The sequence below is a fragment of the Erythrolamprus reginae genome, chromosome 1 (assembly GCF_031021105.1).
Source record: "Erythrolamprus reginae isolate rEryReg1 chromosome 1, rEryReg1.hap1, whole genome shotgun sequence".
Classification (NCBI taxonomy): domain Eukaryota; kingdom Metazoa; phylum Chordata; class Lepidosauria; order Squamata; family Dipsadidae; genus Erythrolamprus; species Erythrolamprus reginae.
This window is the reverse complement of record NC_091950.1, coordinates 333,354,771-333,369,942: the sequence shown is the minus strand read 5'-3', so window position 1 is coordinate 333,369,942 and position 15,172 is coordinate 333,354,771. Positions and strand designations below refer to the sequence as shown.

Here is a 15,172-nt window from a genome sequence, read left to right as displayed (position 1 = left end):
GGGGCGGCATACAAATCCAATAAATTATTATTATTATTAATTATTATTATTATTTACAGAATCAGCCTATTGCCCTCAAAAATCTGGATCCTCATTTCACTGACTCTGGAAGGATGGAAGGCTGAGTCAACCTTGAGCCCTTCAGGATCAGATTCCAGGCGGTAGGTAGAGTTATCTGCAATACTGCATTCTAATCACTGTACTACCAGTGCTCACTATAAAATAAGGTCTAGTTTGGCACAAATTAAACAATGTTTAATTTTTTTCCTTCAGATTTTGTTGAGTGCAAAGCCTAGTACAATCTCTTAATGATAAGGGAAATTGTATATAATTTGGATATAATCCCCTTCTGAACGGAAACTCTCTTGTGGCAATGGAGCCAGGCAATTTACAAATGTTATCATTTTTTGTTTGGGATTCTTAAAAAAAAAAATCAGAATAATTGCTGGGCATCAGGGATGGTATTTTGAGCCATCACTTGCTTTTTCTTGTCATTTGACTCAGAAAGCAGGTTTTCCCCGAGTTTGCTTTTTTTTCCCTTTTGGTTTCACCTGGATGTTACCTTGTCATATTCACATTATAAATATTTTTGGTGGAATGGCTTCTATTCTGACTACCTGGGTGATCTGCCTTTTTGAATAATTCTTATTCGTCTTTATTAGCATACATGGGTAGCATGAATGTTAGAAGGCTTTTCATTTTAGGCTAACAAATGGTTTGTTACAAATGGTTTCCACAGCTGATGTCGCTTTTACTATGAATGGAATATTCTTAGTGGAATATTGAACAGGGAATGAGGGGTTCTTGGGCTCTGTTATATTCTGAAATAAAACTCTAATTAAACAATAGTCTCTCAAGTTGGAAAGTTTTCAAATGCTGCAGGTGTGAATAATCACATATTTGATATAACTTTAGTAACTAATAGCATCCATGTGAAGATTTGACTGTATCCTGAAAAATCAAATGGCAATGATGAGCTGAGGTGGCACAGTGGGTAGAGTGCAGTACTGCAGGCCACTAAAGCTGACTGCTAGATCTGCAGGTCAGCGGTTCAAATCTCATCACTGGCTCAAGGTTGACTCAACCTTCCATCCTTCCTAGGTGGGCAAAATGAGGACCAAAGAGACCTTTAAATCCTAATTTGCAATTTTCATATATATCCTTCATATATATCCTGTGCTAGATGTTTAGAATAGAATAGAATAGAATAGAATTTTTATTGGCCAAGTGTGATTGGACACACAAGGAATTTGTCTTGGTGCATATGCTCTCAACGTACATAAAATAAAATATACATTTGTCAAGAATCATGTGATACAACACTTAATGATTGTCATAGGGGTCAAATAAGCAATGAAGAAGCAATATTAATAAAAATCTTAGGATATACGCAACAAGTTACAGTCATACAGTCAACATGGGAGGAAATGGGTGATAGGAATGATGAGAAAAACTAGTAGAATAGAAGTGCAGATTTAGTAGAAAGTCTGACAGTTTTGAGGAAATTATTTGTTTAGTAGAGTGATGGCGTTCGGGAAAAAACTGTTCTTGTGTCTAGTTGTCTTGGTGTGCAGTACTCTGTAACGACGTTTTGAGGGTAGGAGTTGAATCAATTTGTGTCCAGGATGCGAGGGGTCAGTAAATATTTTACTCGCCCTCTTTTTGACTCGTGCAGTATACAGGTCCTCAATGGAAGGCAGATTGGCAGCAATTGTTTTTTCTGCAATTCTGATTATCCTCTGAAGTTTGTGTCGGTCCTGTTGGGTTGCAGCACCAAACCAGACAGTTATAGAGGTGCAGATGACAGACTCAATGATTCCTCTGTAGAACTGAATCAGCAGCTCCTTGGGCAGTTTGAGCTTCCTGAGCTGGCGCAGAAAGAACATTCTTTGTTGTGCTTTTTTGATGATGTTTTTGATGTTAGGTGACCATTTTAGGTCTTGAGATATGATAGAACCTAGAAATTTGAAGGTCTCTACTGTTGATACTGTGTTGTCTAGTATTGTGAGAGGTGGAAGGGTGGAAGGGTTTCTCTTAAAGTCTACCACCATTTCTACAGTTTTGAGTGTGTTCAGTTCTAGATTGTTCTGGTCACACCACAAGGATAGTTGTTCAACTTCCCGTCTGTATGCGGATTCATCATTGTCTCAAATGAGTCCGATCACTGTTGTATCATCTGCAAACTTCAGTAGTTTAACAGATGGATCGTATGAGATGCAGTCATTAGTGTATAGAGAGAAGAGAAGTGGTGAGAGTACACAGCCTTGGGGGGCACCTGTGCTAATTGTACATATATCTGATGTGATTTTTCCTAGCTTCACCTGCTGCTTCCTGTCTGTTAGGAAGCTTGTGATCCACTTACAAGTGTGTTCAGGTACCGCTAGCTGATTTAGTTTGGTTAAGAGAATGTCCGGTACAATGGTATTGAATGCTGAACTGAAGTCCACAAAGAGGACCCTGGCGTAGGTCATTAGAGATTCAAGATGTTGAAGGATGTAGTGTAGAGCCATATTAACAGCATCATCTGTTGATCTATTTGCTCGGTATGCAAATTGCAGGGGGTCTAACAGTGGATCCGTGATGGCTCTCAAATGGAACATCACTAGCCTTTCAAAGGTTTTCATAACTACAGATGTTAGAGCAACTGGTCTGTAGTTATTCAGTTCCTTGATGGAGGGCTTCTTTGGCACTGGGATGATAGTCGAGCGTTTGAAGCAGGAAGGAACATAGCACAACTCTAGTGATTTGTTGAAGATTTGGGTGAAGATGGGGGCCAATTGGTCAGCACAGACTTTTAAGCAAGAAGGAGTTATCTTGTCTGGGCCTGGTGCTTTTCCAGGATTCTGTCTGAGAAATAGATCTTTCACTTCCTTTTCTGTGATCACTAGGGGTTGTAAACACAATGGGATGGGTTCAGTTGTAGAAGATTTAGCTGTTGTTGGTGTGTCTGGGATGGAGGTTGTGCACATAAGTGGTTGAGGTTTCTTTTCAAACCTGCAGTAGAACACATTCAGGTCATCTGCCAATTGCTGATCTCCTTCAGCTTGGGAAGGTGGTTTGCTGTAACAGGTGATGTTTTTGAGAGTTTTCCACATGTTTGCTGGTTCATTTGTTGAGAATTGATTCTTTAGCTTTTCAGAGTAGTTCCTTTTTGCTGATCTGATCTCCCTTGTTAATATATTTCTGGCCTGATTGTACAGCATTCTATCACCTTTTCTGTAGGCTTCCTCTTTGGAATGACGTAACTGCTTGAGTTTGGCTGTGAACCAAGGTTTATTGTTACTGTATATTTTCAAGTTCCTGGTTGGTACACATAGGTCTTCACAGAAGCTGACATATGATGTTACAATATCTGTGAGTTCATCTAGATCTGTAGTTGATGAGATTTATTAGCTAATGGTGTTGCAAATTTCAATAAGGATGTTAGAAAATTTTATATTTGATTTTTCAGGTGACAAAAGAAAAGGAGGCAGCATTTTTGGGAAGATAAATACCAAAAGTAAATGGATAATTGTATTGTAATACTGATGGAAGATACACGACATACATACATGTTTTTTGAGTGGAAAAAATAAAAAAAGTTAACTCCCAAAGAACTTCTCTGCTCAAACTCATCTTATTCATAGCTTTGAGGAGTGTCATCTTGGCCATCTAAAAAAATCAAAATGAAATAGTTATGAATCAAAAATGAACAATTCAGTCTAATAAGAGAAAACATCTCCCCTGTAATCATTTGCATGGGAAATAACAACAACAACAATACAGATAATCCTCATTTAGCAACCACAATTTGGATAAATGTTCCCTAATATAACTGACACATAGGTGACCATTCACCCCTCAAGACTTTCAGAAACAGATATGGATTCATTTTCAGTCTGTTTCGTTCCACCCAGCTTTGAACAACCTCCATTTACCAGGTCAAGATTCTTTTGGCATCTGCAGCTTGGCCCAGGATAAAGATGTACAGCTTCACCTGAATCAACAGATGACCTCTCCCAGTGGCTTTATATAAATATTGAAGTAGGCCTTTCTTCCCTTATTCCCCTTTCCATCAAAAAAATTACTTACCGAGGAGCAAACTGGAATTGTCCCCTCGAGGATGGGTGTCTTGGTCGGTATTGTGAACCTGAGGTGTGGGAACATGCACAATAAATGAAACAGAAGAAATAGCAGTAGCATTTAGAAACATAGAAACATAGAAGATTGACGGCAGAAAAAGACCTCATGGTCCATCTAGTCTGCCTTTATACTATTTCTTGTATTTTATCTTAGGATGGATCTATGTTTATCCCAGGCATGTTTAAATTCAGTTCCTGTGGATTTACCAACCACATCTGCTGGAAGTTTGTTCCAAGCATCTACTACTCTTTCAGTAAAATAATATTTTCTCACATTACTTCTAATCTTTCCCCCATGTGTCAACGTTAGTTATGTCTAAGTGCAGAGGTCTTCAAACCTGGCAACTTTAAGACTTGTGGATTTCAACTCTCAGAATTCTCAAGCCAGCATAGCTTCAAGTTGCCAAGTTTGGGGACCCCTGGTGTAAGGGATGAGCAAAAAAGGCTGGGGCAAGGGAAACAAGAAAAGACTTACACCCTTACTGGAAGACCTTCTGCAGTCAGCCACCCAGAACAAGGCGAGAACAGCACAGATAAAGATTGCTTAGAAAAGAAGCTTATCAAGAGCCAAATTTATCTTCTATTTGCATGCATACTTTCAGTCTGTGAAACAAGTTGAGTTGGAAGGCTTTTTAAATGGGACTTTTTTTTGCACAGCTACTAAGTACTAACAGACACCATTTTACTTTTAGACTTACATACCGCTTCACAGTACTTTACAGCCCTCTCTAACCTGTTTACAGAGTCAGCATATTGTGCCCCAACAATCTGGATCCTCATTTTACCGACCTTAGATAGATGGAAGGCTGAGTCAACCTTGAACCTGGTGAGATTCAAAGTGCCAAATTGCAGGCAGCCAGCAGGCAGCAGAAGTAGCCTGCAGTACTGCAATCTAACCACTGCACCACTGTGGCTCATATTGAAGAATTAAATAATATTTTATATTCTTCAAATATTGAAGAAATGAAGAAATATTCTAAAGAATATTGCAAATACTATTTATTTCTTTTAGGAAGTGACAGTCCCTCAAAATGCTTGGAAGGATGTCTATTGTTGACCCATGCGATCTTTCTGTTTCTGTCCTTGCTTTTTTAACTCATATGTAAATGAAAGCCTTCCCTTTGGTCATCAAACATCTCAGAACTATAATGACACAAAGGGAAAAAGAAACTGGAAGGGCAGATTGTAGTTTTTATCATGGATCATATGATCTATAGTCTTGAGAAAAGATGTTCATTTTTAGAGAGGGGAGGAGAGGGAGAAAGGAATCGAGGAAGTAACATATCAAATAATAAAGCCAATATTCCCCATGTAATTTCTCTCTTAACCAGCAAATCTGTAGGCTACAGCATGCCAGAAGCAAGTGAAGCCCCATCCATGGTATGCAGGCAGCATGTGAAACCTTTCTCCACGGAAGCAGTCCCTGGTGCCCAAACAGTTGAGAGCCACTCTCAGAATCAGTGTTTCCCAACCTTGGCAACTTGAAGATATTTGGACTTCAACTCCCAGAATTCCCCAGCCAGCGAATGCTGGCTGGGGAATTCTGGGAGTTGAAGTCCAGATATCTTCAAGTTGCCAAGATTGGGAAACACTGCTCTAGATCACCCTTCTCCTTTCTGGGGCCACCTAATTATATTGGCACTGCAACTCTCAGAATTACCGTATTTTTCATAGTATAAGATGCACCCTTTTCCTTCCTAAAAGAGACTGAAGATTTGGGTCTCTCTTCTTATATTCTGAATGTAGCTTTTTTTGAAGCTTTTTTCCCAGTTCTATTTAGGTGCTAATGAACTTCCCAGCGATTATCTTGCAGGTTCTTTCATTGTTACTCTCTGCAAAGAATGCTTTCCAAGCCCTAAGTCTTTCCATGGTTTTTTCGTTGCTTTAACTTGCTCCAAATAAATTTCTTTCCAGCCCTAACCAGGTGCTAACCATGTTCCCAACTCTTACCAGCTTGCAAGTTCTTTCATTGTTACTCTCTTGGAATAAGGTTTTTTTTAAAAGCCCTAACCAGGGGATAAAATAATGTTCTGAAACTGACCAGACTAAGGATGCTATCCAGATGAATATCTGGTAAGCAGATTCTTTTCCCTATTTTCCTCCCCCAAAACTAAGATGCATCTTATACTCCAGTGCATCTTATACTCCAAAAAAATATGGTAGCCATCAGCATGGCCTTTGTTTCAAAAAATAAGATAAATGTCTATCAAAAATATTGCAAAGGAACAATCTGCCTCAAAACGATTCGAGTGTGGTAAAGTAGTTGGGAAGGCCCAGATTAATTCTACTACTCTTCCAAGGAGCTTGAAGGCAGGTTAAACTAAAAAGTAATACCCATTAAAAAGATTTCCTAATGTTACTATAAAAAAATCTTTTCACTAGTATCATTTTCTGCCACTGCATCTCTCTCTCTCGCTCGCTCTCATCTCAACCAATAAAGCAGCTAAAAAGTGAGTGAGAGTGAGAGAGAGAGAGAGAGTTGATCAGACTGGTTGGTTAAAATGGTAAATCACACTTTTGTCATTTCAGCTGATAAATTAACAGATGCTCTAAGCTTGATGTTTTAAGAGGACTAATATAAGGCTGCCAACTACAGACAATTACAGAGCCAAATTGCAGACAATTAAGTGTGATATTTTAATTGTTCCATTGAAAAACTGAAGAAAACTCAAGCTTGAAAGTGGGAAACGCCTTTATAGCAATTCAGAGCTCACTTTCAAGTATGTCCAAGATCCATTCAAGAGAGATTCTGGACAAAAGCTTTACTGAACTGAGGAACAAATTAGGACAAGAGATGACAGGCAATTGGTGGGCTGGCTAGTGAAATTCCTTAAGAATTTGATACAAAACAAACACAGAATGTATTTGGTTAAACAGGGAAATCCTGCTGATATGCGAGAAAGAAAGATACACTGGAATAAGATAACTTTGTTTTGATGTGATTATTTCTGTTCTTGGTACAAAAGTTAGCTTTGCCTTATGATTAAAATAAACCTTCTTCTTGTTTATTCAGTATTTTCACTGTATAAAAATCAGTTGACTATTCTCAGGGATCAAGACCTTGACTCATACTTTAACTTAAAAAAAAGTGTAAGTTTGGTAAATAATTTTTAAAAATGTAGCTTGGTATTTCAGTTTTGTGTGATTTTGCTTTTACCTGAGGGCTGAAATTCAGAGAAGGAGCCAGTTTGTTGTTGAGGCTCTCTCCACTGGCTTTCCCCATATCGGGGCTGATACGAATGAGATGGATTTCTGCTCATAAGCCTCCGATGAGAACCTCCGCCCCTTTCATGCTTCCCTAAAGAAAATATTGGACAGTGATAATACACTAAAGAAAAAGTTGACCCATGTTTACATTTAAAATGAGGTTTCTATAGGTGAAACAGTTGGGATCCTGTTTTTAAGCTAGAATGGAAATAAATGGAACATACAGGGTGCGTTCCAAAAGTAATGCAATTTTTTTAAAAAAAAATAATTTATTGAACAGATTTGCACAAACACTTAAAACTCTTCAAAGTACTGTCCTTGGGTCTCTACACATTTTTTCCAGCAACTCTGCCATGACTGGTATGCGCACTGGAAGGCGTCTTTGGGGACCTCTTGCAAGGTCTTCGTCATGGATGGCTGGATCTCTTCTATGGATGAAAAACGCACCTTGCCACAACGCGCTACGAGTCTGTGAATTCCTGGCCAAACACCAGGTGCCAACGCTGCCCCCCCATAGTCCTGATGTCGCCCCAGCAGACTTCTTTTTGTTCCCAGCCCTGAAAGGGATGCATTTTTTTTCCATACAAGAAATCCAATCAGCCATGACGAAGACCTTGCGAGAGGTCCCCCATGACACCTTCCAGGGCGCGTACCGGTCATGGCAGAGTCGCTGGAAAAAATGTGTAGAGGCCCAAGGACAGTACTTTGAAGAATTGTACATGTTTGTGCACATCTGTTTAATAAATTACTTAAAAAATAATAATTGCATTACTTTTGGAACGCACCCTGTTTATACTACCCCCTTTAAAATATAGAAGCAACAGAGGTGAGATTTATGAGGTTTTAATCAAATTCTTATATATAAGCAAGGTTTGGTATACTGTGCATGCTGTCCTACATGAAAAACGCATATCTCATTCTGAAAGAACACATTCTCATATGTACATGGAACACACTCGTTCTTTTGCATGGAATTCAATTTTCATAGGAAATCAAATAGTACAGATTTTTTATTTCCAATTTACATCTTCCTCGACTATTTCATTTTTAGAACAAATGTTGCCAGACTACAGCGCATCAATGTTTAATCTGCGAAGCTTTGTATCATTGGATCTTATGTTTCGGCAAAGGTGGATATATTCTCATGGGTCACATGCAATGGATTTTCAGAAGAATTCAAGTAGCACCTACTTATCGCAAAGCTGCTTGATCGTGGTCTACTCTGGATTTTCCTCCCATTTGCTGAGCTTACTTTGCAAATCATTTCCATCAAAGTCTGAAACTTTGTGCATCGTAACTCCTGTAAGTGAAATAATATTGGTAACTAAGAAATTTTCACTTGAATCAAGTTAAAGTGAAATCATTAAAGTTTGGTTCAGATGTTAAAGATAAAAGCATATGATAGTAACTGTAGTTACCAGTCCACCCAAAGAAAAGGACAAAATATGACCAGAAACATAGAAGACTGACGGCAGAAAAGGACCTCATGATCCATCTAGTCTGCCCTTATACTATTTCCTGTATTTTATCTTAGGATGGATATATGTTTATCCCAGGCATGTTTAAATTCAGTTACTGTGGATTTACCAACCATGTCTGCTGGAAGTTTGTTCCAAGGATCTACTACTCTTTCAGTAAAATAATATTTTCTCATGTTGCTTTTGATCAGGCTTTCTAAAGGTTGACAATTTTTTAAGATGGGTATATTTCAACTCCCAGAATTCGCCAGCCAACATAGGCATTTTAACTCATCTTAAAAGTTCCCAGGACTGAGAAACACTGGATTAGACTAAAGCAGATTGTCTACTTTTCTCTTCCCAAATTCTGCACATCCAATTAAAGGTGTGGCTTCATTAAAAGAAAAGGCTTATGGTGTAATTATGAATGCATTAGGTCTGCCATCTTTAGGATACTTCACTGGGATCCTGACATAAAATGCATGGACAGGGGAGATTGTAGAGGTAGAAGGTAGAAATGGGGGCGACAGGAACCAGAAGTGTCAATCCAGAACAGACTGGCCAATGAAGGATGGAGACGTGAGAATGGAATGGGAAGCTCCACCGAAGAGCCACTGATGGACTGGTCAAGGGGGGAGGGCCAGGGTAGAGGGGAAAATGCTGGCTTTGCATGGGAATATTCAGATCCTGTTTCCCTTAATGCTGTAACTGCTTGACTTTATTAAAAAATAAATCTTTCACTTCAAAAAAGGAGTTGAGGGTCTTTTTTCCCTAAATACTCAAGTCAAGACAAACCTGACAGAATGAATCAAAACCCACCAGACTTCAAATCTTCCTCATGCCCAAGGAAAAGATTGAAATGGTGGACATGAATCTTAGATTCATTCATGAACTGCCGAATCATGCATTTTGATCTATGCACAAACAGCCTCTGGTGTCTTAAAAGGCTAGTTTTAATTTAGAAAAGCCTGGGCTTTTTCAACCGAAGAGTTATTTCAGTTAGAAGTGTTTTGAAATATCAATATATCAGCTCTTCAACGGACAGTTATCTCTGCATCAACATTTCAGCATTTATACAGTCCAGAGTTTCTTGATCCTTAGCTAAGATCTCCAAACTTCAATTCCTGGAATTCTGAGAGTTGAAGTCCAAACATAAAACTATAAAAATAGTTGCCAGTTGAGAAACGATGATCTAATCTATTGGTTCTCAACCTTTCTAATGCCGCAACCCCTTAATACAGTTCCTCATGTTGTGGCGACCCCCAACCATAAGTCTAGCACCAATTCTCCCAAAAGAGCTTTAAGCTGATTGGCAGGAAGGTCAAGAGACACCCCCACTGAAAACGCCTGATTGGTTGGATTGTAAAAATATGTTCCAAGCAGCAAGAGTAGAAGCTCTAGTTCCTAAATTTGTCTTTTCCCATGGTCTGCGAAATGGTCATTCAACCTCCAAAGGCATCCCGACCCCCAGGTTGAGAACCACTGATCTAATCTGTCCTTTATAAACATAAAGTACTTTTTGAAGTATCTGAACAGACTGCAAATATTCCATGACTCTACAGTACTTCTAAAACTAGAATTAGTTTTGATTACTATTTTGTTCTCCCCAAAATAAGACACCACCCGATAATAAGCCCAATTGGACTTTTGAGTGCATGGCAATAAGGCCAAATTTCAGTGTTCAAAAAAATATAAGACATGGTCTTATATTTGGGGAAACGTAGTAATGCTTAGAAAAGATTGTGACAAACCTATGTCCCACCAAATTAATTATGTCACCTCTAATTATGACTAAAGCTGAAGGTCTTTTTCTCCACATTAACCAAACGTTAGTTTGGGAGGCTACAGGAGCTAAATGTCATATATGCATCATACATACACACGTTTTATTCAACTTGTTAAGTTCAAAAAGGTTTTCCTCAACCTAAAACCAAGACTGTATACTTGCACTGTGTTCCAGGAGCAGATTTAAAGGGCATCCTCTATGAGCTTGGTGGTATTTCTCTTGAAAAAGTTTTCCATCAAATACATGCCATGGCATGAAATCATCCATTTGAAAGGGGAAACCACAGGCACTATTGGTCATCATCAACACGCTTAGGCCCCGGACAAAGAGAGAACCAAGCTGTACTGCTCTTGAATCAATTTGGGGAAGCTGTTAAAAAGAGAAAGAGAGGGAAGCTTATTTATTGGCATTGCCCACAAGATTATATGCTGTAATGTCCTGCCTGTCAACGACTACTTCAGCTTCAACCACAACAACACAAGAGCACATAGCAGATTCAAACTCAATATTAACCGCTCAAAAGTTGACTGTAAAAAATATGACTTTAGTAATACGGTTGTTGACGCGTGGAACTCATTACCGGACTCCGTAGTATCATCCCCTAACCCCCAACATTTGACCCTTAGACTGTCCACGATTGACCTCTCCAGATTCCTAAGAGGTCAGTAAGGGGCGTACATAAGCGCACTAAAATGCCTCCCGACCCCTGTCCTATTGTCTCTCCTATATCCCATATATCTTCTCTTCTATCCCTATATCTTTCTTCTATTCTCTCATCGATTTATTTTATCCTATATTCTCTCTTCTATTCTTTCTCTAATTTTATTTCCTCGAAGGTGTCCTCTATTACCTTCATTGTGTATTATTGTGTATTGGACAAAATAAATAAATAAAATAAATAAAATAAATGTAATACTGTTCCTGTGGCTAAGGATGATAGAATCTTACTCTTTAATCCAATATTCTAATCTGGATGTCTTGGCATGAAAGAAAAATGCAGTAGTTCCATGTTTTGCAACTAGATCTCCCAGGCCTCTTTTTTCATCATTGAAGGCCTCATCAAATGGATCGCAGGTGAGAAAGGAGACCTGGAAGGCTATGCACAGCCATCCCAGTCTTTTTCATCACTGGAGGCCTCGTCAAGCCTTTTGCTGATAAGAAGGGAGGAAGCAGGCAGAGAAACAGGCTGGAGAGGAAACAGATCTTCATCAAGTAAGTCACCTGACACAGCAGGATTGCGGGGGAGGGGGGGAAGCAACTGTGGAGACCCCAAGGAAGGGAGAATGAGGTATCTCTGGGTCGAGGGTGTCAGAAATAAGTTTATTTCTGAGATAATATTACAATGCAAGAAAGTGGTCTGTAACCATAGGAAAGGCTGATGTAAGCCATAATTAGTATGTAATCATGGGTTTGCTAATTGTGCTGCACCCTGATTGGCTGTCACCTGTATATAAGGAGTAGCACCCTTGTATGGGTGTGGTTTGTTACAGTGGTTTGTGCTGGGTGGTTTGTAGTGAGTGGTTTGCTATAGTGGTTTGTAAGTTAATGGTTTAGTGCTTAGTGGTTTGTGGGTGGTTGCAGTGGTGGATATAATAGTAGTGAGTGATAGTATTGTGATAGTTTATTTAGAGAAATATTTTGCTAAGAAGAAAAGTAATACAGTGTTCCCTCGATTTTTGCAGGGGATGCGTTCTGGGACTGCCTGCGAAAGTTGAATTTCCGCGAAGTAGAGATGCGGAAGTAAATACACCATTTTTGGCTATGGACAGTATCACAAGCCATCCCTTAACACTTTAAACCCCTAAATTACCATTTCCCATTTCCTTAACAACCATTTACTCACCATTATTACTGGTACTCACCATTGAATAAGACACTTAGTGATTCTGATATTTATAAACATAATTATTTATTAACAATAATTATTTTTTTTGTTATTTATTTGCAAAATTTATTAGTTTGGCGATGACGTATGACATCATCGCGTGGGAAAAACCATGGTATAGAAAAAAACCTGCAAAGTATTTTTTAATTAATATTTTTTGAAAAACCGTGGTATAGGCTATTCGCGAAGTTCGAACCCACGAAAATCGAGGGAACACTGTATATATATATTTTACAAGAAAGCCTGCTGTAGGGTTTTTCATTGAAGACTTCAATTAGGTATAGTGGTGAACTGTGGCTAGTTGGTGGGTTACCTTCCGCATGCACAAAACTCTCCCCCAATAGGAGGAAGCCTTGGGTGGTTTGAAGCAGGCAGCCAGTTCCATCAATAGCCTTCCCCTGGGTCTTCCTCCCCTCCCCGACATACTTCATGTGCATTTAACGAGCTACGCCATCGATTACCAAATGCGTGGGTAAAAGGAGGGAGTCATCACAATCAAGTTATGAGATTCACTTCCACGAATCATCAGGTTACAAATGTAATGGGCAGGGTCCATTACATTCAAAACTCGAGGACTATCTGCATGTCCTATGACATATGTAGACCAAATGACATATGGCCTATGTCCCTATTCTTTAGTTGTCTGGATGTCAATATGAGTGTGCTTTTTATAAAACCACATAATATATGGCTGTTTCCAAATGTAATGGTGAACAGGCCCATTTACCTGGCAAATAAAAGAGTTGCATTAACCCAGAATGGTAGTTGTAGAAGCCATTTCCAGTGAACATAACACAACACAATGAGCCCTACAAGAACTTTTACTACATACAATTTTAAGGTTATTGGCAGCACCAGCATGGTATTTAGCTGGCAGAACTGAATTCTGATTACCAATAATTGGATAAAGATGCTTGTTTAGCTATGAAATGCCCTAGATAGAACCACCTTAATTTTACCTTACCAAATTATCTAGTGAAAGAACAAATTGAGTTTAATTTATTAGAGCATGTTAATAAAGGAAAATGCTTAAAGCAAGGATATGGTGATAGAAAGCTTTAAGATACTGATTGTCTGCTTTGGACATTTTGGTAAAATTAATTCACTTTGTTCTGAAAGTGAAACATCTTGCAATAATTACTTTGTTCCTAATATCCCTTTTTTTCAGTAAAAATGCTACCCATTGCCTAAGACCATAGAAATTTGTAGCCTGTTAATATATCTTTGATTGACCAGTTCCTCCAAAGAGGTGGTTAATTCAGTTCCCTTCAGTCAGTTTAAGTGACATCAAATATACAGAATATTAGTCCTGTGTTCCCTTTTCCCACCAGAATGCAGTGTTATTTATTTTGAAAATACAGTTATATTATGTGTGTGTTAAAGATTAGAGCACATGTTAGTCCTTCCTGCCTAATCAAAGAAGTAGCACAGACAAGAGGGCTAAAAATAAGTAAGATCTTACAAACTACAGCATTTGCTGAGAGAGACAAACTAGAATAACCAGTCCTTAAAAGTCCATAGTGCTTCACAGTAAATATTTAACCGTAAACAAATCAGCAGTTTTGGGTTTATATGCTGGAAAGGTTTATTTACTGAGCTTCACAAAGGTAGATCTGTGTAAAGTGATACTTTGGTAGGACAAAACTCATATTTACTGTAAGCCAAGGCTCAGAGTGAACCTAAACAACCAAGCCAATATCGCTTTACATTTCAGTGTCCCAACGAAGAAGAATTCAAAAATCAAAACAGACCAAGGAACTCACCACAAATAAAGCCATGTTTATTCATCAAACTCAAGCCAATTAAATTCCTTTTCAAAGTTCAAAAGGGTTTCTGTTTGAACCAACCCACAGAAAAGTGTCCTGTACTCCTGTTTTGACCAAAGGTGACATAGAAGATCAGTAGACGGCAAGTGGAATATTCAAAATACAAACAGGAATTAAGTCCCTTTCCACTTGAGTAAAAATATGAAAGCCACGTGTCACCTGCCATTTGGGTGAGCTGCAGTCAGTATGGTCATTACCAAGAATTCTGGAAACTGAAATTAATACATTGGAGGGCACTGAGATCAGAGAAAGCTGATGCAGAAATGACAAGTCCCCAATGTTCGCTTCTAACCTAATGCTAGGAAGTCACTCACTACATAATGTTTGAGAAAGGCCACTCCCACTAACAAGTCCCTTCGCCTCCTTCTCAAACATGAAATAGAAAATACTAATCCGATAGGGCTGTTTGTTATGTACGCTGAACCCAAGTCTGCTAAACAAAGCTTATTTTTGTTATTGCAAACAACACACCGTAACAGATTTATGTACAGTATTTTGTTTTCTGAAACTCAGAAATGGAAGCTTCTGTTTTTCTGACGTCACTCCTATTTTTTTTAAAGGATATACTTTTAATGCTATGTATTTACCATTGTCAATGAATTATGCATAGATTTCATATCTAAGTTTGTAAACATCACTAAAGGCAAAATGAAAAACTAAAGTCCAGAGTGGAAACTTTCTTTTTTTTAAAAAATCAGCATTAGCCACATTATAGAGCTATGATGGACATTTCAACCGCAACAACACGTGAGCATGTAATAGATTCAAACTTAACGTAAACCGATCCAAACTAGATGGCAGAAAATATGACTTCAGCAACAGAGTGATCAACGCCTGGAATGCATTACCCGACTCTGTGGTTTCTTCCCCAAACCCCAAAAACTTTAACC

At 38.6% G+C, this 15,172-nt stretch overlaps 1 protein-coding gene across 6 annotated transcripts in view; it reads right to left on the bottom strand.

Moving 5' to 3' along the window:
- Positions 1 to 3,475: 3,475 nt before the first annotated feature.
- The window catches only part of FAM120B (family with sequence similarity 120 member B), a 46,808-nt gene continuing 35,111 nt past the window's right edge, over positions 3,476 to 15,172 (bottom strand). For 3 of the 6 annotated variants that reach the window (XM_070733914.1, XM_070733915.1, XM_070733917.1), the window contains 5 exons: positions 10,734 to 10,940; positions 8,520 to 8,628; positions 7,279 to 7,419; positions 4,072 to 4,129; positions 3,476 to 3,651 (listed from right to left, as the gene is read on the bottom strand). In XM_070733914.1, the coding sequence (XP_070590015.1) occupies positions 3,639 to 3,651; positions 4,072 to 4,129; positions 7,279 to 7,419; positions 8,520 to 8,628; positions 10,734 to 10,940 (528 nt within the window). In that variant the 3' untranslated portion in view covers positions 3,476 to 3,638. Of the gene's footprint in view, positions 3,652 to 4,071; positions 4,135 to 7,278; positions 7,420 to 8,519; positions 8,629 to 10,733; positions 10,941 to 15,172 lie in introns of all 6 variants that reach the window. The other 3 variants (XM_070733913.1, XM_070733912.1, XM_070733916.1) reach the window with 1 other exon arrangement.